This window comes from Xenopus tropicalis, chromosome 5, assembly GCF_000004195.4.
Source record: "Xenopus tropicalis strain Nigerian chromosome 5, UCB_Xtro_10.0, whole genome shotgun sequence".
Taxonomy (NCBI): domain Eukaryota; kingdom Metazoa; phylum Chordata; class Amphibia; order Anura; family Pipidae; genus Xenopus; species Xenopus tropicalis.
The window spans coordinates 128,038,722-128,060,791 of NC_030681.2; the positions used below are offsets into that span (position 1 = coordinate 128,038,722).

Consider the following 22,070-nt stretch of genomic DNA (forward strand, 5'->3'; position numbering starts at 1 on the left):
GTGTGCGAGTGCTTATATATAGTAATGCAGGGATCCCTAACCTTTCTTACTTGTATGCCACAGTCAAATGTAAAAAGACTTGGAGAGCAACACAAGCACCATAAAAGTTCATGGAGGAGCCAAATAAGGGCTAAGATTGGCTATTAGGCAGCCTCTATGCACACTATCAGCTTACAGGAGGCTTTATTTGGTAGTAAATCTTGTTTTTATTCAACCAAAACTTGCCCCCAAGTCAGGAATTCACAAATAACTCCCTGGTTATTTTGCCCAAGACCTGGGGTTTTCTGAAAAGGGTCTTTTTCCATAATTTGGATATCCATATGTTAAGTCTGATAAAAATGATTTAAACATTAAACCAAATAGGATTGTTTTGCATTAACTATATCTTAGTTGGAATCAAGTACGATACTGTTTTATTTTTACACAGAAAAAGGAAATATGTTTGAACCTTTTTGATCATCTGATTAAAATAACGTATATAGGAGATGGCCTTCCTGTAATACAAAGCTTTCTTGATAAGGTGTTTCCATATAATGGATCCCTAAGGCATTCACTGAACACAGTCATTATTAACCCTCATTTATGAGCCCAGACAGGGCTCCCACAAACACACACAAAACAATGAAAAGTAAAGTTTGTAGATCATTAATTTATTTAGCGATTGATGCAGTCTATCTGCAGAAACACACTAGTACATTCTGTATTTATTTAAAAAAAAACAAAAAAAAAAAACCCTCTAAGACAAGAATTTAAAGACCAAACAGTAAGTGCTTGTCAGGAAGCAGAAGACAATATATTTAGAAGATACAGGTACAACTCTCACAAATGAGCACCCGATCCCAACTGCATTACACATTCATCTATAAGAAGCTATATACAGGAATGGGGAAAGGAAATAAAAAAAACAAACATACACACAAACATATGTTACCTTCCTAATATACACAAATACCTGCAATGTCAAAAACGTTTGTTTCCTATAGCACCCTTCAAATCGGTATCCGAACAAACCTCTACAGTCTCCTTCACTGAAGGTAGAACCTCAAGTTACCCAAAGACTAGAAATCCCTGCTAGGGATGAAATCTCAATGCACTAACACTATGCATATACAGCCCAGGAGTAATAACTGTCAGGCCTGGACTGGCAATCTTTGGATTCTGGCAAGTGCCAGAGGGCTGCTGTAAGATGCCATAGAAACTCGCTATTTAGTGGACTGGTAGGGGGCCCATTTGGGCCTCTGTGTGCTTGAAATGCCAGGGCCAATTTTGAATCCCAGTCCAGGCCTGCTAACTAAAATGTAAATGGGGGCTGGGAACATGGCCCTCTGTACTGAAGTGCAACTCATCATCCTCATTAGTGAGAGGTGCATCTCAACCACCATTAGCTGGCTCAAAACCTGATGCTGAGCCAAACCCATCTCACTTTTGTTCAACAGACAATGGCGTTACCACTACAGAGCAGTAGGTCAATGTTCCCCAACCTACCCCCAAGCTTGTAAATAGAAGGCACCTCCACTCTTGCTGCCTATTACAACAAATAGTATTAATACACAATGTCCATGGAATCTTCATATTACACAAAAACACTATAATGGAAAGTATCTACAGTGTGATGCTCCAACATCAGCGTCAAAGTGAAACATCCAGAAGGTAGTGGCAGTGGAACAATCAGAATTTTTCATGGGTCATCCTATACAACAGTACTAAGTCCTTTCCTTTAAGTGTTAAAATAGGTTGAGTTCCTATTACAGAGATCCAAAAATACAGAAATGACAGGTGGTGGCTCTTTCATAGTTGATGTACATTAATACTAGTGTATGAGCATGGCTCCCTGTGATCTTCTTCATTTGGTCACCATGGTCTCCACATTGTAGGGGTGGGGGGCTGAATCTCAGGGGTCCGGCCACTGTCCTGGACTGAACCCATTCCAGCCTTTTCCCCCTCAGATTCCTCCATATCAGAGCAGCTATCCTCAGAGGAGGATCCAAGCACTCCCAAGCCACATCCCTCTTCAGAGCTAGTGGAATCCAGAAGTACATCCATCACTAGGTCTTGCAAGCTGCCCTCACTCAGGGGCATAGACTCCAGCAAGTGGTTCAGAAGCTCAGCAGCCAAACTGGCATCGATGCCAGGACAACTGGATACAAAGGTGTGAACTTCATGCATACACTGGATGTACCCTGCTGCGAAACGCTCACTGGCCTCACGCTGTAACCGATCAGCCTCTGTAAAATAAAGAAATCACTATGACTATGGGCACTGGCACAACATACCAGAGACATTAGCCAAGACAACCAGACGAAAGCCGCTATGTGCGTATACACAAGGCCCCCCATGCCTTTACTAGGAGGAGGTGTTCTATACATTCTTGGCACACACACACTTACCAGCTGTTCTGTTCCGAAGGATCCGCTCAACACGTTTCACAGTCAGTTCTAGAACCTCTGCGTTCTCCATTTTTGACTGAAACTAAAGAGAAATGACAATGCCTTAATGTAAACATCTACATGTGAGTGTAGCACAGGATCATACTCATGGTACAGCAGAACTAATGGAGCAAATGTACATCAAGCAGAGAGAAAATGCAGAAAACTAATATCCCATGGGGGCTACAACCATATAGGTGTGTTTACATTTACACACACACACACACACACACACAAATCCCCACACCGTGTGAGCTCTTTTTGTAAGTACTCTGTATGTTCAATGCATACACAATAATTGTACAGTACTGTGGCATATGTGGCACTTTAATAAACAAATGTAAATATATACATACAGATAAAAAGAACAAACTTTAGCAGCAAGTATAGTATGAATAAAAGGCTGCTCGTCTGAGCTTCTGTACATACCTCAGTGTCAGACAGGATCCCACGCAGATCCTGTAGGCTCTCATTTATTCTAGCTCTTCTCCTCTTCTCAACCAGAGGTTTCCTCATCTGTTTAAAAAACCAAACAAACAAATGCCCGTTATAAACTGCCCCAACACAAACACTGTGGAAGGAATCTGGCAAATAATACATTCAGGGCACCAAAGAGTAGGATCTATCAGACTGAATCAATTATTTTGCAGCATTTGTCCATCTTGGATGTATGCTATGTGAGAAGCCCATGATCTACACAGTCTTCCTTTAACCCTTTCACCATCCACTTTTATATATCAGTGAGGCTCATTCATCAACTTAGCGCAGTAATTGGCCAATATCAATCTGCTGCAGGTACAATACTGAAAGGCGATATCTAGTTGCTATGGGTCACTAAAGCTTGCCCAGGGCTAGTAAATGAACCCCACTCTCTCCAGAGTTTCAATTATCAGTTAAACACAAAAACACCAAGTCCTCCAAACAAATCTAACTAAGAAATGTCTGATTATAGTCGCAAGGCAATAGCAGTGCACTCCGCTAAATACTTATCTAACTTTCATTATAAATGAATTGGGAAAACTGTCTCTTGAAACTATACGGCAGAAGTTGGTTCCTTCAGATCAGTAAATGAGCGTATTTCTACTACATTGTTCCAGGAGCCAGAGACAGATATTGCTTCCAATAACAATTACATTACAAATGGACTTGGGGGCCATTTAAAGCTGTACAGTCATACAAACTGGTTGCAGGGGAACTTAAAATGGCAAAACAAAGTGCATGAAAGGCAACCCTGCTACAAAGTTTCATTCTAGTATATACCTTCCTAGAGACAACAGCCAGGTCCCCCTCTATAAACAGTGCCATGTAAGGCAACACATTCACTGCGCCCAATCACATTCTAAATGTACAAGTTTTTACAGGCATGGGGTTAGGCTTTGCAATAGGCAGCCCTACAACTGGGCAAAACTACAACTCCCAGCAGCTACAGCTCTGAGGGCTGCATTTAATTACATTACAGAAATATCAAGGCACGGAGCTGATCTGCAGCCAAGTTACGGCACAGCAAAGCCAGTATAGCGCTTAGCCAAACGCAAAGCGATACATCGGTGCAACAGTGTCGCACGTAGAGCGTGTAGGCGCACAAAGGCTGCACACACGTCCCGCTGAAGCATGGGCACGGCAGCACATACCCCAGGCAGCCCGGAACACTGCCGGAACACTGGGGGGACTAATTCAAAGACAAATCCGTGCATAAGGCTCAGCAAAGCGAGAGGCGCAATGAGTGCGCACAATAGGTGCCCAGAGCGATCGCCGCGCTACACAGCCCCGGCCTGTTGGTTTAATCCACACACAACGGAAGTGAAAGTGTTGCGCCGGGGTCTCCCTCACCTGCCTGTCCCCCCGCTCCATGGGAGATATAGTGGTAGATATAACCGGAGCCACAGTACCGTGCCTATATAGCGCTCTCTCACCTGCCTCTCCCTGCGCTCCATCTGATCGCTATGGGACGTGCTACCGAGCTCTTTGTGACGTCACTCTGCGGCTGCCCGCACTCTCCATATATCGCGCCTCATTTCCATGTGAATGGCAGGCCGCTCGTTGCGTCACGTACGCCGCCAACCAATGGGAGCGCGTCGCATTGTGCCAGTCGGCAGCTGCTGGATAGGGCTGCGGGAGTGTGAGGCTTAGGTTGCAGGTACCGCCCGCACTGAATTATCGCAATGCTGTGCTATAGGCGTTTTATGTGCGGCTGTTGCTTTCAAGTCCTGTTTCTTATCACCTGCCCTTATAGTGCAGCGAATGTGTGGGGTTCTCCGAGGTTTAATACACCCGCTCAGCTTCAATTCCGCCAAGTGCAGACACAGATCAGTTAATAGTGATTCATTCAGTTAGTTAATTTTATGCAGCAAATTAAGAAAGATTTTGAATCGTCTGTCTTGTGTATATTATGTCATAAGGTCGAAAAAAAGGTTTTGCTCACTACTAAATTTTGAACCATTAGGCTGGGGTGCAATGAGGCTGTGACCCCAAAATTCACGGGGGCAGCAATAAGAGATCTGCACTGACCCATTATCTATATAGGCATTAAACTACCAAGAAATGCCCTCCTCTCTAAGCAAAACAGGGATTGTTTGTCCATATATTGCAATATACTTCTAGCTGGCCAACTATGTCATCCCTGGTCTGGCTAGTCCTACACTCACTTTCATCTGATTCATTAACAATTCTATATATATTACCAAAGGGTGAGAGCAGAGTTACATAGGGTTGAAAAAAGAGTCCATCAAGTTCAACCCTTCCAAGTAAACCCAGCACCCACAAACCTATTTGGTCTCCAGTGCTCAAACGGGACATTATTGAGTTAGAGAGGGTACAGAGAAGGGCAACTAAGCTGGTAAAGGGTATGGAAAGTCTCAGTTATGAAGAAAGACTGGCCAAGTTGGGTCTGTTTACACTGGAGAAGAGGCGCTTAAGAGGTGACATGATAACTATGTCTAAATATATAAGGGGATCATATAATAACATTTCTAATGTTTTATTTACCAGTAGGTCCTTCCAACGGACACGAGGGCACCCACTCCGTTTAGAAGAAGGGAGGTTCCGTTTAAATATTCGGAAAGGATTTTTTAATGTGAGAGCTGTGAAGTTCTGGAATTCCCTCCCCGAATCAGTTGTACTGGCTGATACATTATATAACTTTAAGAAGGGGCTGGATGGATTCTTAGCAAGTGAGGGAATACAGGGGTATGGGAGATAGCTCTTAGTACAAGTGAGGGAATACAGGGGTATGGGAGATAGCTCTTGGTACAAGTGAGGGAATACAGGGGTAGGGGAGATAGCTCTTAGTACAAGTGAGGGAATACAGGGTTATGGGAGATAGCTCTCAGTACAAGTGAGGGAATACAGGGTTATGGGAGATAACTCTTAGTACAAGTTGATCCAGGGACTGGTCCGATTGCCATCTTGGAGTCAGGAAGGAATTTTTTCCCCTCTGCGGCAAATTAGAGAGGCTTCAGATGGGGTTTTTTGCCTTCCTCTGGATCAACTAGTAGTTAGGCAGGTTAGATATAGGCATTATGGTTGAACGTGATGGACGTATGTCTTTTTTCAACCCAACTTACTATGTTACAACCACTAATACTAACTGTAGATATTAGTATCACAATAGCCTTGGATATTCTGCTTGTTCAAAAACTTATCCAGGCCCCTCTTAAAGGCATTAACAGAATCTGCCATTACCACATCTCTAGGAAGGGCATTCCCCAACCTCACTGCCCTCACCGTGAAAAACCACCTACGCTGCTTCAAATGGAAGCTCCGTTCCTCTAATCTAAAGGGATGGCCTCTGGTGCATTGATCGTTTTTATGGGAAAAAAGAACATCCCCCATCTGCCTATAATCCCCTCTAATGTACTTGTACAGAGTAATCATGTCCCCTCGCCTCTTTTCCAGAGAAAACAACCCCAACCTCGACAGTCTAACCTAACCTCATAGTTTAACTCTTCCATCCCCTTAACCAGTTTAGTTGCAGTCTCTGCACTCTCTCCAGCTCATTAATATCCTTCTTAAGGACTGGAGCCCAAAACTGCACCGCATACTCAGGGTGAGGCCTTACCAGGGACCTATAAAGGGGCAAAATTATGTTTTCATCCCTTGAGGATCCCCCAACACACTACCATTCAGTAGATAGTTTGCGTTTATATTATTTCTACCAAAGTGCATAACTTTGCACTTGTCAACATTGAACCTCATTTTACAGTTTGTTGCCCAGTTTTCCATTTTTATCAAATCACTCTGCAAAGCGGCAGCATCCTGCATGGAACCTATAGTTTTGCACAATTTAGTGTCATCAGCAAAAATAGAAACAGTACTCTCTATGCCCACCTCCAGGTCATTAATAAACAAGTTAAAAAGCAAAGGACCAAGGACTGACCCCTGCGTGATGTGGAATATGCCAGCGCTCTATAAATAAAGCATATAATAATAGCTGAGCATGCAGGGAGAGCACACGTGGCACATGTGGAAAAAACCTGTCTTTAAACCTGGAACTTGTGCTAAAATGGAGATATACATATATAAAATCATTAGGAAATTCCTATGTTACTTAGGATCTTCTCAGGATTATTAGCCTTTATATAGAGCCAACAGATCACTTAAAATACTTGTTCTCCGTTCTGTTCAGTCATATTTGCGTTACAGATTTCTTTGTCTATTTGCAAAGAATAGGCAGCAGTTAAATTCTACTACTTCTGGTAGTTGGCAGTTTAATTAAGAAACTGTAAGGGACATGAAAAAGCCTCAAACTGCAGCTTTCTAATCATCACAGCCATGAGTGTGAATGACCCCATAGACCTCAATGTTAGGTATTTTGACCATTATGTTTAATAAACTTTATGAATACACTTGGTGTGAATACTATGGCATTAAAATTGAATAAGCAGCATTTAGTTTGTGTGGAGGGTGGATGCTGGAGTGGCAGTTAGACTAAGAAGGAGGAAATTGGGCAATGCTGAGAGAATGTGAGTGTAGAGTCAATTAGCAGGCACGTGGCACAGGATCTATTGTGGTGGGGGTGTCAAAAACATTTTATTGGGGTAATTTAGGAGGCAAGATGGTCATTTCATCCTTTTCCATGTTTAGTTTCAGGCATAAGTAACAAGTCTATGAGATATTCCACATACTGTACTAGCTGTTACTATTCTTCTTTGTAGGTCCTGTTGTATATAATCAGTATCAGTGGTTCTTCTGAGTGGCGGCTGCTACTGGCTAGAGCTGTACTGGCTACCTAGGTTTGGGAACAGTCAGCTACCTCCACGTGTCACACGAGGCATTCATATATGATAAATATGAATCAAATAATTATGTAAGTTAACATATTAAGTTAACTTTTAGTATGTTATACAATGCCTAATTCTAAGCAACTATTCATTATTCATTTTTATATAGTTTTTGAATTATGTGCCTTCTTTTTCTGACTCTTTATAACTTTCAATGGGGGTCACTGATCCCAGCAGGCAAAAAAACTATTGCTTTGTGAGGCTAGAATTTTGTTATTGTTACTTTTTTATTACTTATTTATAGGAGGTCCTCTCCTATAAATATATCAGTCTCTCACTTAAAATGACTACCTGCTTGCTAAGGTAATTTGAACCCTAGCAACCACAAATTGAAATTCCAAACTGGAGTGTTGCCCAACAAAAAGTGAAATGATTAAAAAAAAAAGGCCAAGTACAATTTTTTCAGAATACCACCCTTTGCATCATACCAAAAGCGAATTCAAAGGTGAACAACCCCTTTAATGTATATTTTATTAGATATTTGATGGACGCAAATGGCAGCAAATGATGGATTTGACTCTATAATTGAATATCAAAACTAAAGGTAGAATTCCATGATAGTTTAAGTTAATTTATTAACCCAAAAAAACATGACTTTTATTTTGCTGTGGCTGCTAATGAGGTAACATTGGACTGGCAAATAGGTCATTGGAATTTATGCAGCTCTCCATGGGCTTTATATGGACTTCAGCTTTCCAGAGGATACATAATCAGCGCACTATGTGGGAACGGTTGGGCAGAGCTGGTGTGGCACAAACAGGGTCACATATGTAATACTTTTGCCTAGCTAGCAACCAATCAGATGTGTTAGTATAATCAGGCTCCTAGCATATACATTACATTAAATACATCTCTGGAATTAAAATGCTGCTCTGTGTGCATTATGTTGGATAAACAGCCCACCAAATAAAAAGTACAGACTACAGGTCTTTGCATTTATTTATTTGCTGTATTCATGTAGTATATTCCTGCTGAAGGATTATATTACTATGTTCACTTCAGGTATGAGGATATTCATATTCTCTTCATTGGAAATGACAGTGACATTGGCAGCCAAGCTGTATACAAGTTACATTAAAAGGGTTGTTCACCTTTGAGTTAACCTTTAGTATGATGTAGAGAGTAATATTCTGAGACATTTGCAATTATTTGTAGTTATTTAGGTAATTCAGTTTTTGTTTAGCAGCTTTCCAGTTTGGAGTTTCAGCAGCCTTCTGGTTGCTAGGATCCAAATGACCTTAGCGACCAGGAAGTGGTTTAAATGAGAGACCGATATATATAGATCGATGAGGACCTTAATAGAAAAATAAGTTATGAAAAGTAACCTGTAAACTGTCGCCTCACACAATAATAGTTTCCTGGCTGCTGGATGTGCTGGGTGCGTTTTATTACAAAGACAAGGGCAGGGCTAAATAGCTTCTGTTTTCCTATTACCTCCTAATTTTTATGATGCAGTATTTATAAACATGAAAATAGTGGCACTTTCGCCTTCTCATCTATGGATGGCACTCACCTGGGAGGCAATCTAGTCTGCTGTGGTCTGAGAAAAATTTGTGGGGACCAGAGGCAGCAGACAGGATGGAAAAACACAGCCCCTCTTCCATATTGGGGTGCTCTCATGGTTATATAGTGTAGGGGCACTGTGCACATATGAGGAGGGGGTTTGGCATTACAATTATGGTTTAGGTTAGTGTAAAAGGTAGGCATGCACTCAGCACAGCCCTGTTAAATACTCCATCAGGTCTATGGGAAGCAATAATGCAGCCCTGGGTGTGGGACAAAATGCACAGAATAGTTGTCCACAGCACTGAGATCCCTTTATAAGTACTTGTTAAAATACCCAAAATTGCCCCATGTGTCATTCTTGACTCCCAACTGGCAAAGCATGCAATTCAGACAGAATGAGCAGAATACCAGCTAATGAAAGTTTTTCTTTTTAATGGACCACATTTTAATAATATAAATATTAATGTAATGATGCATTTAAAACATGAATATGTAAAGGTAAACAATGGTCCAGGACCGGATGGTATTCATCCTCAGGTACTAAACCAGCTTAGCTCTGTGATTGCCAAACCTCTTTACTTAATATTTTAGGGTTCCTTGAGGTCTGGCATGGTGCTGAGAGACTGGCGAATTGATAATGTGGTTTCATTCAAAAAGGGAGCCTGAAAACTATAGGCCTGTTAGTCTGACATCAATGGTAAGAAAGCTTTTGGAAGGGGAAATATGGAAAAAGACACTTAAATACATTGGAAATCACAGTACTATAAGTTTGTGCCAGCGTGTTTTTATGCTCAATAGATCTTGCCAGAATAATCTCATTGCCTTCCATGAGGAGGTGAGAAGGAACCTAAACTATAAATTCCATGCAGAGGTGGATTAAAGTTTAGGCATATCTAGGCTATAGCCTAGAGGCCCAGCGCGATGAGGGGCCTATTGTACTGTCCCCACATTGCATTACACTTAATAATGCACCAGTCTGTGAGAAGGGAAGGCGGTACGCTGGCAATGTAGGCAAGAAAGGAGTGTGTGTGTGTGCCCCACTGTGGCCAGAGTGGCAGATTATCACCCAGACACATGATGTATGTGCACTTCTATGCTGGGTCCTGTGCGGCGCGCGTTAGTGACATAACTGGTGCACACCAAACATGACTCTCACATCTGGGTGGAGTGGCACACGCACATGTATGTTGCCCAGCCATGTTTGTGTTGGTTGCTCAGTAGGCACATGGCTACAAGCTGAGAAAGGTGGGCACAAAGTCCAGTTATCTCACATAGGAGTCAGAGGGTTGGGGGCAATATGGATCAGAGGATAAGGATGGGTCCATAGCCTTACTGTGGTTTCCTATAACAATGTTCATGCTATTGAGGGGCAGAGCAGCTCCAGGGAGCAGTGAGTCAAGGTCTATTTGAGGCAAAAATTACCCCATTTAAACTGCTCCCACACACAGTGGCGCATGTACTCCTTCCCTGCCTACCTACTGCCTTCTCCCAGGCCAGGTGCTTCAGTGCATATATGAATAAGAAAAACTTTAAAGATTTTGATGTAAAGAGTAGGAAATAATTTAAATAAAGCTAGATGGGCCCTGCCCTGATCACACTGAATCCCTGTGCACTCATGCTTTGCCTGTTGTGGGAGTGGGAGTAGCCTAGGAGGGGGGCCCATGGAAATGTAACCTAGGGGCCTATTTATTAATCTGCCACTGGTTCCATGCAGGATGCTGCAACTTTGCAGAGAGATTTGAATAAATTGGAAAACTGGGCAACAAACTGGGAAATGATGTGCAATGTTGATAAATGCAAGGTTATGCACTTTGGTGGAAATAATATAAATGCAAGTTATACACTAAATGGTAGTGTGTTGGGGGTATCCTTAATGGAGAAGGATCTAGGGGTTTTTGTAGATCACAAGTTGTCCAATTCCAGGCAGTGTCATTCTGTGGCTACTAAAGCAAATAAAGTGCTGTCTTGTATAAAAAGGTTCATTGACTCAAGGGATGAGAACATAATTTTGCCCCTTTATAGGTCCCTGGTAAGGCCTCACCTTGAGTATGCAGTGCAGTTTTGAGCTCCAGTCCTTAAGGGCTCTGGCACACGGGGGAGATTAGTCGCCCGCGATAAAACTCCCTGTTCGCGGGCGACTAATCTCCCCGAGTTGCCTACCCCTGCCATCCCACCGGCGAACATGTAAGTCGCCTGCGGGATGGCAGACCCCGGTGGGATGGCAGGGGTAGGCAACTCGGGGAGATTAGTCGCCCGCGAACAGGGAGTTAATCGCGGCGACTAATCTCCCCCGTGTGCCAGAGCCCTAAGAAGTATATTAATGATCTGGAGAGAGTGCAGAGACTGCAACTAAACTGGTTACGGGGATGGAAGATTTAAGCTATGAGGTTAGACTGTCACGGTTTGGGTTGTTTTCTCTGAAGAAAAGACGCTTGTGAGGGGACATGATAAGTACAGGCTGTTATACAGAATGCTCCAGATAAGAGGTCTTTCTGTAATTTGGATCTCCATACCTTAAGTCTATTATAAAATAATTTAAACATTAAATAAACCCAAGAAGATTGTTTTGCCTCCAACAAGGATTAATTATATTATAGGTGGGTTCAAGGTACTGTTTTATTATTACAGAGCAAAAGGAAATCCAAAATGGAGTCTATAGTAGATGGTCTTTCCATAATTCAGAGCTTTCTGGATAATAGAACCCAATAGGGATGCACCAAATCCACTTTTTTGGATTTGGCTGAAAATTGAACCGAATCCTAATTAGGTCACAGAATGGTTAAATCTTCAGTAGCATATGCTAATTAGGTTACAGAAGGGTTAAATCATCATTAGCATATGCTAATTAGGTTACAGAAGGGTTAAATCATCATTAGCCTATGCTAATTAGGGTACGGAAGGGTTAAATTGTCAACTTTCGTGTTTACATGACAAAAAGTCACACGATTTTTAGGATTTGGTTCAACCACGAGCATGGATTCGGCCAAATCTTGGCCGAACCCCGAACCGAATCCTGGATTTAGTGCATGCCTAGAACCTAGATTATGGACAGATAGCAGTTGATCTTTTGTCCCATAAAAAGGATCAGCGCACCACCCCTTTTGAAGCAGTTTAGGGGGGTTTTCACGGTGAGGGCAGTGAGGTTATGGAATGCCCTTCCTAGTGATGTGGTAATGGCAGACTCTATTAATGCCTTTAAGAGGGGCCTGGATGAGTTTTTGAACAAGCAGAATATCCAAGGCTATTGTGATACTAATATCTACAGTTAGGGGCACATTTACTGACCCACGAACGGGCCAAATGCGTCCGATTGGGTTTTTTTCGTAATGATCGGTAATTTTGCGATTTTTTCGGCGTCTGTACGATTTTTGCGTAAAAACGCGAGTTTTTCGGCGTCTTTACGATTTTTGCGTAAAAACGCAAGTTTTTCGTAGCCATTACGAAAGTTGCGCAAAGTCGCGATTTTTTCGTAGCGTTAAAACTTGCGCGAAACGTCGCGCCTTTTAAGTTTTAACGCTACGAAAAAGGTGCGACTTTGCGCGCAAGTGTTAACGCTACGAAAAAATTGCGACTTTGCGCAACTTTCGTAATGGCTACGAAAAACTCGCATTTTTACGCAAAAATCGTAAAGACGCCGAAAAACTCGCGTTTTTACGCAAAAGTCGTAAAGACGCCGAAAAACTCGCAAAAAATACGAAAAAGTCGCAAAATGTTCGTTTCCAATCGGAATTTTTCCAATTCGGATTCAAAATCGTGTCTTAGTAAATCAGCCCCTTAGTATTGATGTTGGTATATATGTGAGTGTATAAATAGGTCAGTATAGGCTTATGTGCTGGGTTCAATTGGAGGGGTTGAACTTGATGGACTTTGGTCTTTTTTTAACCCAGCTTAACTATGTAATACTAGTGACTCTATTGTAGTGTCTAAAGAATATATTTCTGCCTTGAGACCTAAAATTGGACAGCTGTAATCAGGGCTGTGGAGTCGGAGTCGGAGGCAATTTTGGGTACCTGGAGTCGGAGTCGGCAAAAAATGAACCGACTCCGACTCCTACTAAATTTAAATCGGAATAAAAAAAAAAATAAAGCAAGTTTAAATGTCCCAATTCACAAACAGTCATAATTAATTACTTCTCTGCTATAAGAATAAAGCCCAATGCACGCAGTGCATAAACGAACATGTTGAATGACCATGAAGCATGCTTTTCATTGACTGTATGAATGTATAAAATACATTAAAAACAGAGGAGTCGTGGAGTCGGAGTCGGAAGTATCAGAAACTGAGGAGTCGGAGTCAGAGTCGGAGAAATTATCTACCGACTCCACAGCCCTGGCTGTAATTTTAAAGGAGCAGTTCCACCTCCACTTATAAAAAACAATTTTTAAACGTAATATACAGAAACCCACATTTACCCCCCCCCCAACAGATGGAGATCTTTAATTTTATGGAAGTTATTCCATATAAATGCATTGACATGCTAGACGTTGCAGAAGGGCAGACAGAATACTGGCTGCTGGGGACATTCCTTTTCTGTATATTTGCATTTGTGCATAGATGTTCAAGCATCTGAAGGCAATAAAACAGCTCACCAATTGGTCTAAAAAAGGTGTTGCTGCCTCTGAAGAATGCCTCTAAAGTCACAACCGTTGGGGCAGCTTCCACATACAGAGAAGGAATGTTCCCTGCACTGCGTTTGTCTGGGTTCTTACTGGTTTGTCATGCAGACTCCCTTGTGGATTGAATGCTTTCTGTATTAATAGTTTAAGGGGGATTGTTTTGAAAACAAGTCAATCGTCACAATCCCCCCTCTCTGCAATAATTAAGCCAACTGTCTATCATAAATAACGACTGCATGTAGGGGGCAGATTGCTAAATGGGGATAATGACGAGAAACTTGATCATTTCAGAAATGTACAACATTTTTATATAATCCCAAGTTTTATTTATAAAACATGAAGCCAATATAGTGAAACCTCAATTTTCCAATCATAATGTATAATTTATTTCCCTGATTTTACATTTTCCTGGATTTTACACCATATTTTTCTGGTCCCCTGAAAATGTAAAATGGGGTTTCTACTGTATTTCATTTTTGTTATCCATGAGAGTTCCCCTTTAAAAGAATAATGAAAGCTTCTCCTCGTTATGATCACTGTAATACCTCTGACACTGGTACCTGAACTTGTCCCTAAGATGAGAAGCTCAGGCTATAAAGGCATTAAACAATTCCTGCCCCTTGGAGCTTGCACTCAGCAACCTGATTGCTTCCATACATGTCCAAGCAGCATGCAATACTATATATATATTAGAGGGGATGTCCACCCACAACCTGTTTTTTTCCCACTTCCCATTAATTACTAATTGTCTTAAAGTAATATGTAAATGAATTGTTATTGGTGAAAGCAGAATTTGTTTATGTCTTTCTGTTGTTGGGTTTATAAAGTGATGTAGCAGAAGCCACAAAGAGCGACATGCAGCACTCTATAGCTGTACTTAACCATCCATCATCTAATCTGCTAAGTGTCAGGGCACCATGATTTTCTGCCAGCTAGTATTTCCTCCCTTCCGCTCTGACTCTGTGGTGCCCCAGAACCAGAGGAATGAAGCGAGAGTCTTTGTGCATGTAATTTGATGCTGATGGCAGTTGGCAGCTGCCTCCCACAATAAAGGCCAGTCTGTATCCCAGGGCTGTGACAGGTGTTCGGGGCTGCTGCCTCGCTGCGAGGGGAGAGGGGGGTGGTGATACAAACGAAAGCACAAGACCCCTAAGTGGGGATGCAGGGGCAGTACTTCAATAGATGGGGCTTATGAAAAATGCATAACCTCATAGAACTTAACTTCATCCTGCTGCTTTGTGCCCTGGAACCCATAACCCTGCCTGAGATATACATTCGGAATTGGCATAAATGGGTATATCTCATAAAAGGTGCAAAGTTTGTTAATGGTCTAATCACCCATAGCAACCAACTAGCAGGTAGCATTTACAGATCAATTGTTTAAAAGAAAACATCTTATTGGTTCCTTTGGGTAACTGCCCCTGGGCCAACTTAGTGCCTTTTATTACACATGGGGTTTCTGTTTTAAATATGTGCACAAAATAGTTCTTCTAAACATGACAGCTATATTTATCTGCCTATACATGTTATTCATATGGTCAGTTTAATGCTATTGATCTATATTGAGCTATTGAAGTTAACTTCTGTGTGCAAAAGGGTGCTGCTGGCGTAGGCACGGTGATCTGATTTTCTTGGCTCGCCTTATGCTGCAGGTAGAAGACCTAACTGCCTTGGCTCATTCAGTGCAGGACTAATATGTACAGGATGTTAGCCTATGGCTAGTCAACAGTTGCGGCAGGGACCAGAGCAAAACTATAGCACTGTTTAACCTATAACCTTTTAGCTATTGTTGAACTATACCCCCACGTTCAGCCTCCATCTGTTTGTGGGTGCTGCTTGTTGTAGTTTAACTGCAACCAAGGGATCAAAGCTTGGGTAGCACTGATATACAATATTCGGCTGCCCCCATTGTGCAGTGCTGTACCTGCTATGGTGGTTATTTAATAAAAGGTGCAAAGTCTGCTAGAACTCTAGTCACCTATAGAAACCAATTATTTCCTAAGTTGGCACCTGTTAAAAAGGCATCGTACAGTATTTGTAGTTGCTATGGGTTAGTGAGCCTGGGTTACTACCTGCACCTGTTGCTCTGCATGGAGGGGGGGGGGTTATGCACTGATTTGCATTTTTGGACAGAATGGTGCCAGTTTCAGTGCTGCCACAAGTTTCCTAAGCAGTGATGGATTCCGGCTCATCTCCTCCATTATTAAATGCTCCCATGTGCCATAAGCTTAATAGCATCTGGCAGAGACTGTTAAGCCTTTCTGATAGTGACATGACATGCTGACATGCAGTTAATGATGTGGGAAAAAGTTTGTAAACCAAAATATCTGTTCCTTGGTGTAAACCTACATCCTCTGTACCCCGTGTTTAGTGCAGAGCTCTACAGAGCTGACTCCCCACTTGTCATTGCACCTTTACCTACAGAGCTGTTTTCCAGAAGAAAGGGCACTTGCCTGGGTGTTCTGCATCACAGTGGTTCTGGGGAGGGGTGGCAAATGCTGAAAAGGCATAATATTGTGCAACAATATTACAGACTGATGGCAAAATGAGGATGTCCCATAGACAAGCACTGAATTAATTATTGTTTATTAATATTCAGAGACTGAATCAGTCTGGTGTTATAGTTTGGCACTGCCACTGTACTTTTATAACCTGAAGAAAACAACTTTATTTGAATGTTGGACAAATTCTGTTTTTCTTATGTTGAAGCACTATCCCAACAGGCAATTGCTAATAAATGTGATGAAACTATAAGTGCTTAAGGCACAGTGCTGCACATTATCCTCTGCAGGTGCCCCGGCTACCCAATCCCACACCTGTATAGACACATGGAAGTCCAATCTGCATCCTTCCAGCTGCAGCTGACTGTAGACTGTTGTAGTTCTACAATAGCTGGAGGGTAGCACATCCCCAATTTATGTATTTGTCCCACAGATGGGAGGCCCCAGGCAGCTGCCTCTTCTCTAAATCCAGTCCCCTAATCTCTCATGGCTGCACATAGAGAGGCAGCACACACTGCACTACAAAGGCTCCTGCCATGCTAAAGTCACCGACAGAGCCCTGCTCACACATTGCTGAGCACTCTAATCACATAATACTCTAGAGACTCACAGCCTATTCTATTCTGCACATGAAGTGCCCTGCAGACCTTTCCCTCATAAATATGGTGCGCCTGTTATACTGTGTACCAGTTAAGCCATCTGTTAGCTCTCACCCATCTGCTGGAACCTCTGCTGCTCTGGATTGTTCTGCGGCCAGTAAATTGCGCTGCATTGTTCTGCATTTCTTTGCTTGCCTGCCTTTCTTCCCTGTGCCAGACGTCTCTCTGCTTCGCCTTTCTTCTGCTCTGTTCCAGACATCCCCTCAGCTCCATCTCTTTATCTTCTAAACGGCACCTTCACCAAGTGCCTCCTTATCTGCCACAAAGGCTGTTCTGCCTTCTTCCCTGCAGTATGGAATGCTTTTTTATATGAAATAGAATTGTATGGTACATGCACCAGTATTTCCAGGGGTCCATACACTCTTAGCCTGGTGTTACATCCAAGTATTAACAAATATAACACAATGCCTGAGTTGTTTGACTACATGTGCCGTGCATCTGCAATTTGCCATAGAATATAGAAAATATAACAAACAGAAAATAAATATTGAAGGACATTCCCTGAGGAAGTTTGCCTATGAGTGACTGGATCTATCTATCTATCATCTATCTATCTATCAACAACTTAGGGGCTCATTAATAATGGTGGGACAAAATGCAAAGTACAAAGTGTGTGTGTTTTTGCGCCTGTGATTTTCCGTGCTTGAGCTTACAGTACAATTCTATTTTCTCACAAAAAAAGAATTAAATGCGTTACACTGTTTTGTGTATTTAGTGAATAAAGAACCCCCTTTTATAAAAGAATATTATAAGTCACCAAGGAGTTCCATGACCATTCATTATACATTTTTCACAGGGTCTAAGTTTTACCTGCAGTTGCCAATCCTTCCCAGCTACAGTCAGGTGAGCCTAGTGGCGTTTTTACTAAACAATAGGAGGACTATTGGGCAGTATGCTTTTTTGACTTGCATTCTCCTTTAAAGAAGAAAATCCTAATTGCTTACCTGAAACCCTGGGCTGGTGCTCCTGTTGGAGAAAATTGCACCAGCTTGGGGTAAATGTAGGAGAGTGATCCTCTTCCTTTCTTCTCCTTTCGCAGTGATCCAGGGGCCTACGATGTGCAGTTGAGTGAAAAAGCTGGCATTTTTGTTAAAGTTTGGCGTTTCACTCTACTGCGCATGTGTGAAGACCGAAGGAGGAAGAGGAATCCATGCTTGTATACACCCCAGCCAGCTGGCGGTTTCAGGTAAGCGATTACAATCACTGGGGTTGCCTAACTTTTGGCGCCCCGCCCAGTGATTGTAACTTTCCTTCTCCTTCAGTTTCCTATATATACTGATAATGGGTAAGTGTGGATGAGCATTTGTCTTTGTATGTATGGTATTTTGTGGTCACATTCTCATTGCACACCTAAAGGTTGAATATCTAGTAGTGAGCATTACGCACCCTTTTTAGATAGATAGCTAGATATAGATGGGTGGGAAATAGATGTCCCTGGCTCACCCCTTGGCTTGTGTATCACTTAGCCCAATTTTAGTGCAAGTGCTTCTTTATGTGCCTTAAAGGACATGTAAACCCCACACGCACAAATGTAATCAGTGAACAGCCTCTTTGAAATCTTTCAATACCTGCCACACTGGTTGTCCAGAGGTTAATAGTAAGGCTGCAACATCCCCTTAATCACTTAGATTTCCTTCTCCTCCTGAAACCCACTCGCCCCCCTCCCTCAGGAATTTGCTTTGGCTGTTGGCTTGTGGGCATGCTCAGTTGTTCTAACCTCAGATTACTAAACACCTCCCCTCCAGTCTAGCAGCCAGTGAAGCGATGGCATTGCTGGTTCCCATAGAAACTCAGCTCTAGCTGCCTGCATCAATCTTTTTCTCCCAACTAACTCTCCTGAGCTCAGCTCAAACAAAGCAGAACTTTTATCAGAGACAGTTGTGCCTGTGTGAGCCTGTATTCTTGATGAAATGTATGCTGAATAAGGGTGTGTGTGTGTGTATGCTGTTTGCAGATTTAAATTTATCTGATTATGTATCAGAGGGAAAATGGCCACCAGGTGAAAGCTGCTATTTGTGATGGTGCTGGCAAGCGGAGGGGATATATGCAGTATAAATGATGCCATTTGGGTGGGGGAGACATGCCCAACTGATATACATTGTAGGCAAATGTAGGATTTACCTGTCCTTTAAGCCTTAGTGCTCTCGCACTGTAAAGTAACATGGAAATTCCTCACACCCTCAGCACAGTCACTGGGAATTGAAACACACGGGCACTGATTTGGCACAGCATGTATATCTGCCAGGGATATTAGCAGGGTATAAGGGAATGAGCAGTACAAAGAACAAAAGTACAAAAGATTAGCGCTGTTCAGTCATAGCTGTGTCCAAGCAATGTATTTGCACTGAGACTGCAGAAGACTGACTGGGTTAGCTCAGAAATTCTGGTTCTGGTTCCAGCTTTATCCTTTGTTGCTATGTAACACTGTAAAAGTCATAAATACGCACACCTATAATCTAAATGGTCATTTTGGAAGGGAATAAATGGCTGAGGCTTAAGTGTTGCCTGTGAGAATCATATATGGGCTTGGGAACCCCTAAAATAAGGCATAGATACTGGGGTGGTGTGATGTAAATACTTCCATTCTTACTCCTAAGCATCTCACCACTCCCTTCACTCACCTTATCTATGGCCCCTGATGAGCTGTGTAACCTGGCTATAACAGAGTAGGAGTTCTGGGCAGGTAGGTCACCTTATAGAAAGTATAGGCCCCAATGTACTACAGACAGGAGACATTTTTGATAAATACACAGCAAGATCATGGTGGGGGTGGTCATACAGCACTCCTTCAAGCCTCTTGTATATTTCATTTTTTACTAGGAGCAGGATCTCTGTAGCTTTGCATAAGGAGCAAGTTTGGATCCTGACAAAAAGGCAAGCTTGGAATTGTGAGGGCTCTAACGCTACACTGATACCTCTAGGAGCCGTTTTGGTTATAAACGCATGGAACAGGAGCGCCCTCTACTGGCCACACACACACACTTCAGCCTATCAGGAGCGAACTTTGCAAATGGCTCTGCTCTGATGTATGAGAGAAAGGTGTGCCTAACAAGGTACATTATAAGCAAACAACCTGTGTGCAAACAAAACTGATATTCACCACACTCAGACTCACCCACATCTAAAGATTTATAAATATAAGCACCTTTTTGGCCTAAATGTAATACAGGAAATAATATGTGTGTCACCTTGAGTGCATCCTCCATTCACAAGCTGTGTTACTCATGGATCTACTCACACTGTGCCCAAAACCGGGTCACTTGGAACAAATCGTAAGGTGGCCACACACGTGGCGATTTCCGATCTTTCTTGCGACCGATCGTACAATTGGCCACTAACCGTTCAGGGCTGAAACGGCAGATATGGATGTAGAAACAATAGGATTTCTACCTCCTTCTGCCGATTCAGCAGATTTTGATCAGGCGCCTTCTATGCGATATCAGTCGACTCGCCAACTTGCCATACACGCACTGAATATCGTACGAAACAGGGTTTATTATCGGTGCGTGTATGGCCAGCTTTACATCCCTCTGCCTATATACCAATCTGTGTCATTAGAATCACTCCTTGCATTTAAATATATACACTCCCATAACTGGATGTCCTATTCCTAGCAGAGCTTTGCAATTAGTCTTCATTATTTATTTTTCATAGTTGATAAATGATTTGCCTTCCTCTTCTGCCTCTTTCCAGCTTTCAAATCTCTCTAAGGCTACAGCTTTATTGTTACTTTATATTTCTTATAATTCTATTCATCCTCTCTCCTATTCAAAACCACTGCCTGGTTGCTAAGGTATATAAGACCATCGAGACCCGCTGAACAAAAAGCTAAATAACTGAAAAACCACTAAAAATAAAAAATAAGGACCAATTGCAAATTGTTTCAGAATGTCAATATCTACGTCATACTAAAAGTTAATATACAGGTAAACCACCTCTTAAAGGGAATCAGAGCGTCCATTTCAATGTACAATAATGTTCAATTACATAAAAATAAATCACTAATACCACTGAAGGAAAGGCGTTGTTATTAACACTGCTTAATAAAAATATCTTTTAAAGATTTCCAGAATTTATAGTATTCACACTTGTGAATTCCTTTATGGCAAATTACAATAATATACATCAGCTATTGAACACAAAATCCTTTTAAACTCCAATCAGCAAGTAATCATATTAACCAGGCCTGAACTGGGATTAAGAATACAGACTCCAGAGTGAGTCTTTTATTAAAAAGGCCGCCTCCCTGACCAATATCTGATGGTGATCATCCAGGTATCTCTCAGGCAGACAGAGGAGGGCGCTCCAGAGTTAAGTATTTTTTTTGTTTAAACCGAAGCACAAGGTATCTGGAGTGGGTTATACATTTCATTCACACTGAAAAATTGTTTTGTTTCATCTCTCAGGCAGGTGTAAGATAGGCTCTGTATCTGACTGTGTATACAATTCTCTCCCAACAGGTTAGCATGGCCCCTATTTGTGCCTGGACTGGAATTCGAAATAGGCCCTGGCATTTCAAGTACAGAAAGGCCCAAACAGCCCCCCACCAGCCCAATAAATAGTGAGTGTCTATGGCATCTTACAGCAGCCCCTCTGGCACTTGCCAGAACCCACAGATTGCCCATCTAGGACTGATATTAACCTCATTGATACCCCTTGGTTTTAAGGTCTGCAATGCCTGAATCCAGAAAGCTTTCCTATTTTGTCATTGATATACTAGATCCAGCTCATTAGTATATTCCCACAATCTTCTGAATACATACTAATTGTAACCCTTTCATGTCCTTCTCATGCTGTGTTTTAACTAAGACAACGCAAGTTGTCACCCTTTAAAATATGTAGTCTATGTCTGACATAACATTTGACTTTTTTGGTCAGTTTTAAGGGTTTTTTTTGGAAGAAAAACTGTATCCTGCAAGATAGGATTCAGTGACCAGGGCCACCATCAGGGAATCCTCCAGTCTGGGATTCTGAGGGCATAAAGAGCCATGGAGGTGCAATTCATAGGTTGCAGCTTGTGGTTGAGTGGCTGGGACTGGGTGGGTTGGGTAATGAGGAATTTTGTGGTAGATCAGGAGCTGCA

At 42.1% G+C, this 22,070-nt stretch overlaps 1 protein-coding gene across 3 annotated transcripts; it reads right to left on the reverse strand.

Moving 5' to 3' along the window:
- Positions 1 to 629: 629 nt before the first annotated feature.
- On the reverse strand, positions 630 to 4,444 carry hes6.1 (hairy and enhancer of split 6, gene 1). 3 transcript variants are annotated; one of them, XM_002933347.3, is made up of 4 exons: positions 4,340 to 4,444; positions 2,856 to 2,942; positions 2,388 to 2,469; positions 630 to 2,225 (listed from the first exon to the last, which is right to left on the reverse strand). In XM_002933347.3, exons 1-4 carry the CDS (start codon positions 4,358 to 4,360, stop codon positions 1,852 to 1,854), a joined length of 564 nt encoding a protein of 187 aa, XP_002933393.1. In that variant the 5' UTR covers positions 4,361 to 4,444; the 3' UTR covers positions 630 to 1,851. The 3 variants fall into 3 exon arrangements, with proteins under 3 accessions (XP_002933393.1, XP_017949954.1, XP_004917865.2); XM_018094465.2 differs by having other exon boundaries at positions 4,316 to 4,375; XM_004917808.3 differs by having other exon boundaries at positions 4,257 to 4,344.
- Positions 4,445 to 22,070: the final 17,626 nt, after the last annotated feature.

What these genes read in the sequence shown, in the direction of transcription:
- hes6.1 (XM_018094465.2), bottom strand. Translation starts at nt 4,360, where the DNA reads ATGGAGCGCAGGGAGAGGCAGGTGAGAGAGCGCTATATAGGCACG. An exon ending in GAGAGCGCTATATAGGCACG is followed by an intron (nt 2,943 to 4,315) that starts GTACTGTGGCTC and finishes TTTTTTAAACAG; the next exon opens with ATGAGGAAACCTCTGGTTGA. An exon ending in CCTTCGGAACAGAACAGCTG is followed by an intron (nt 2,226 to 2,387) that starts GTAAGTGTGTGT and finishes TTTATTTTACAG; the next exon opens with AGGCTGATCGGTTACAGCGT.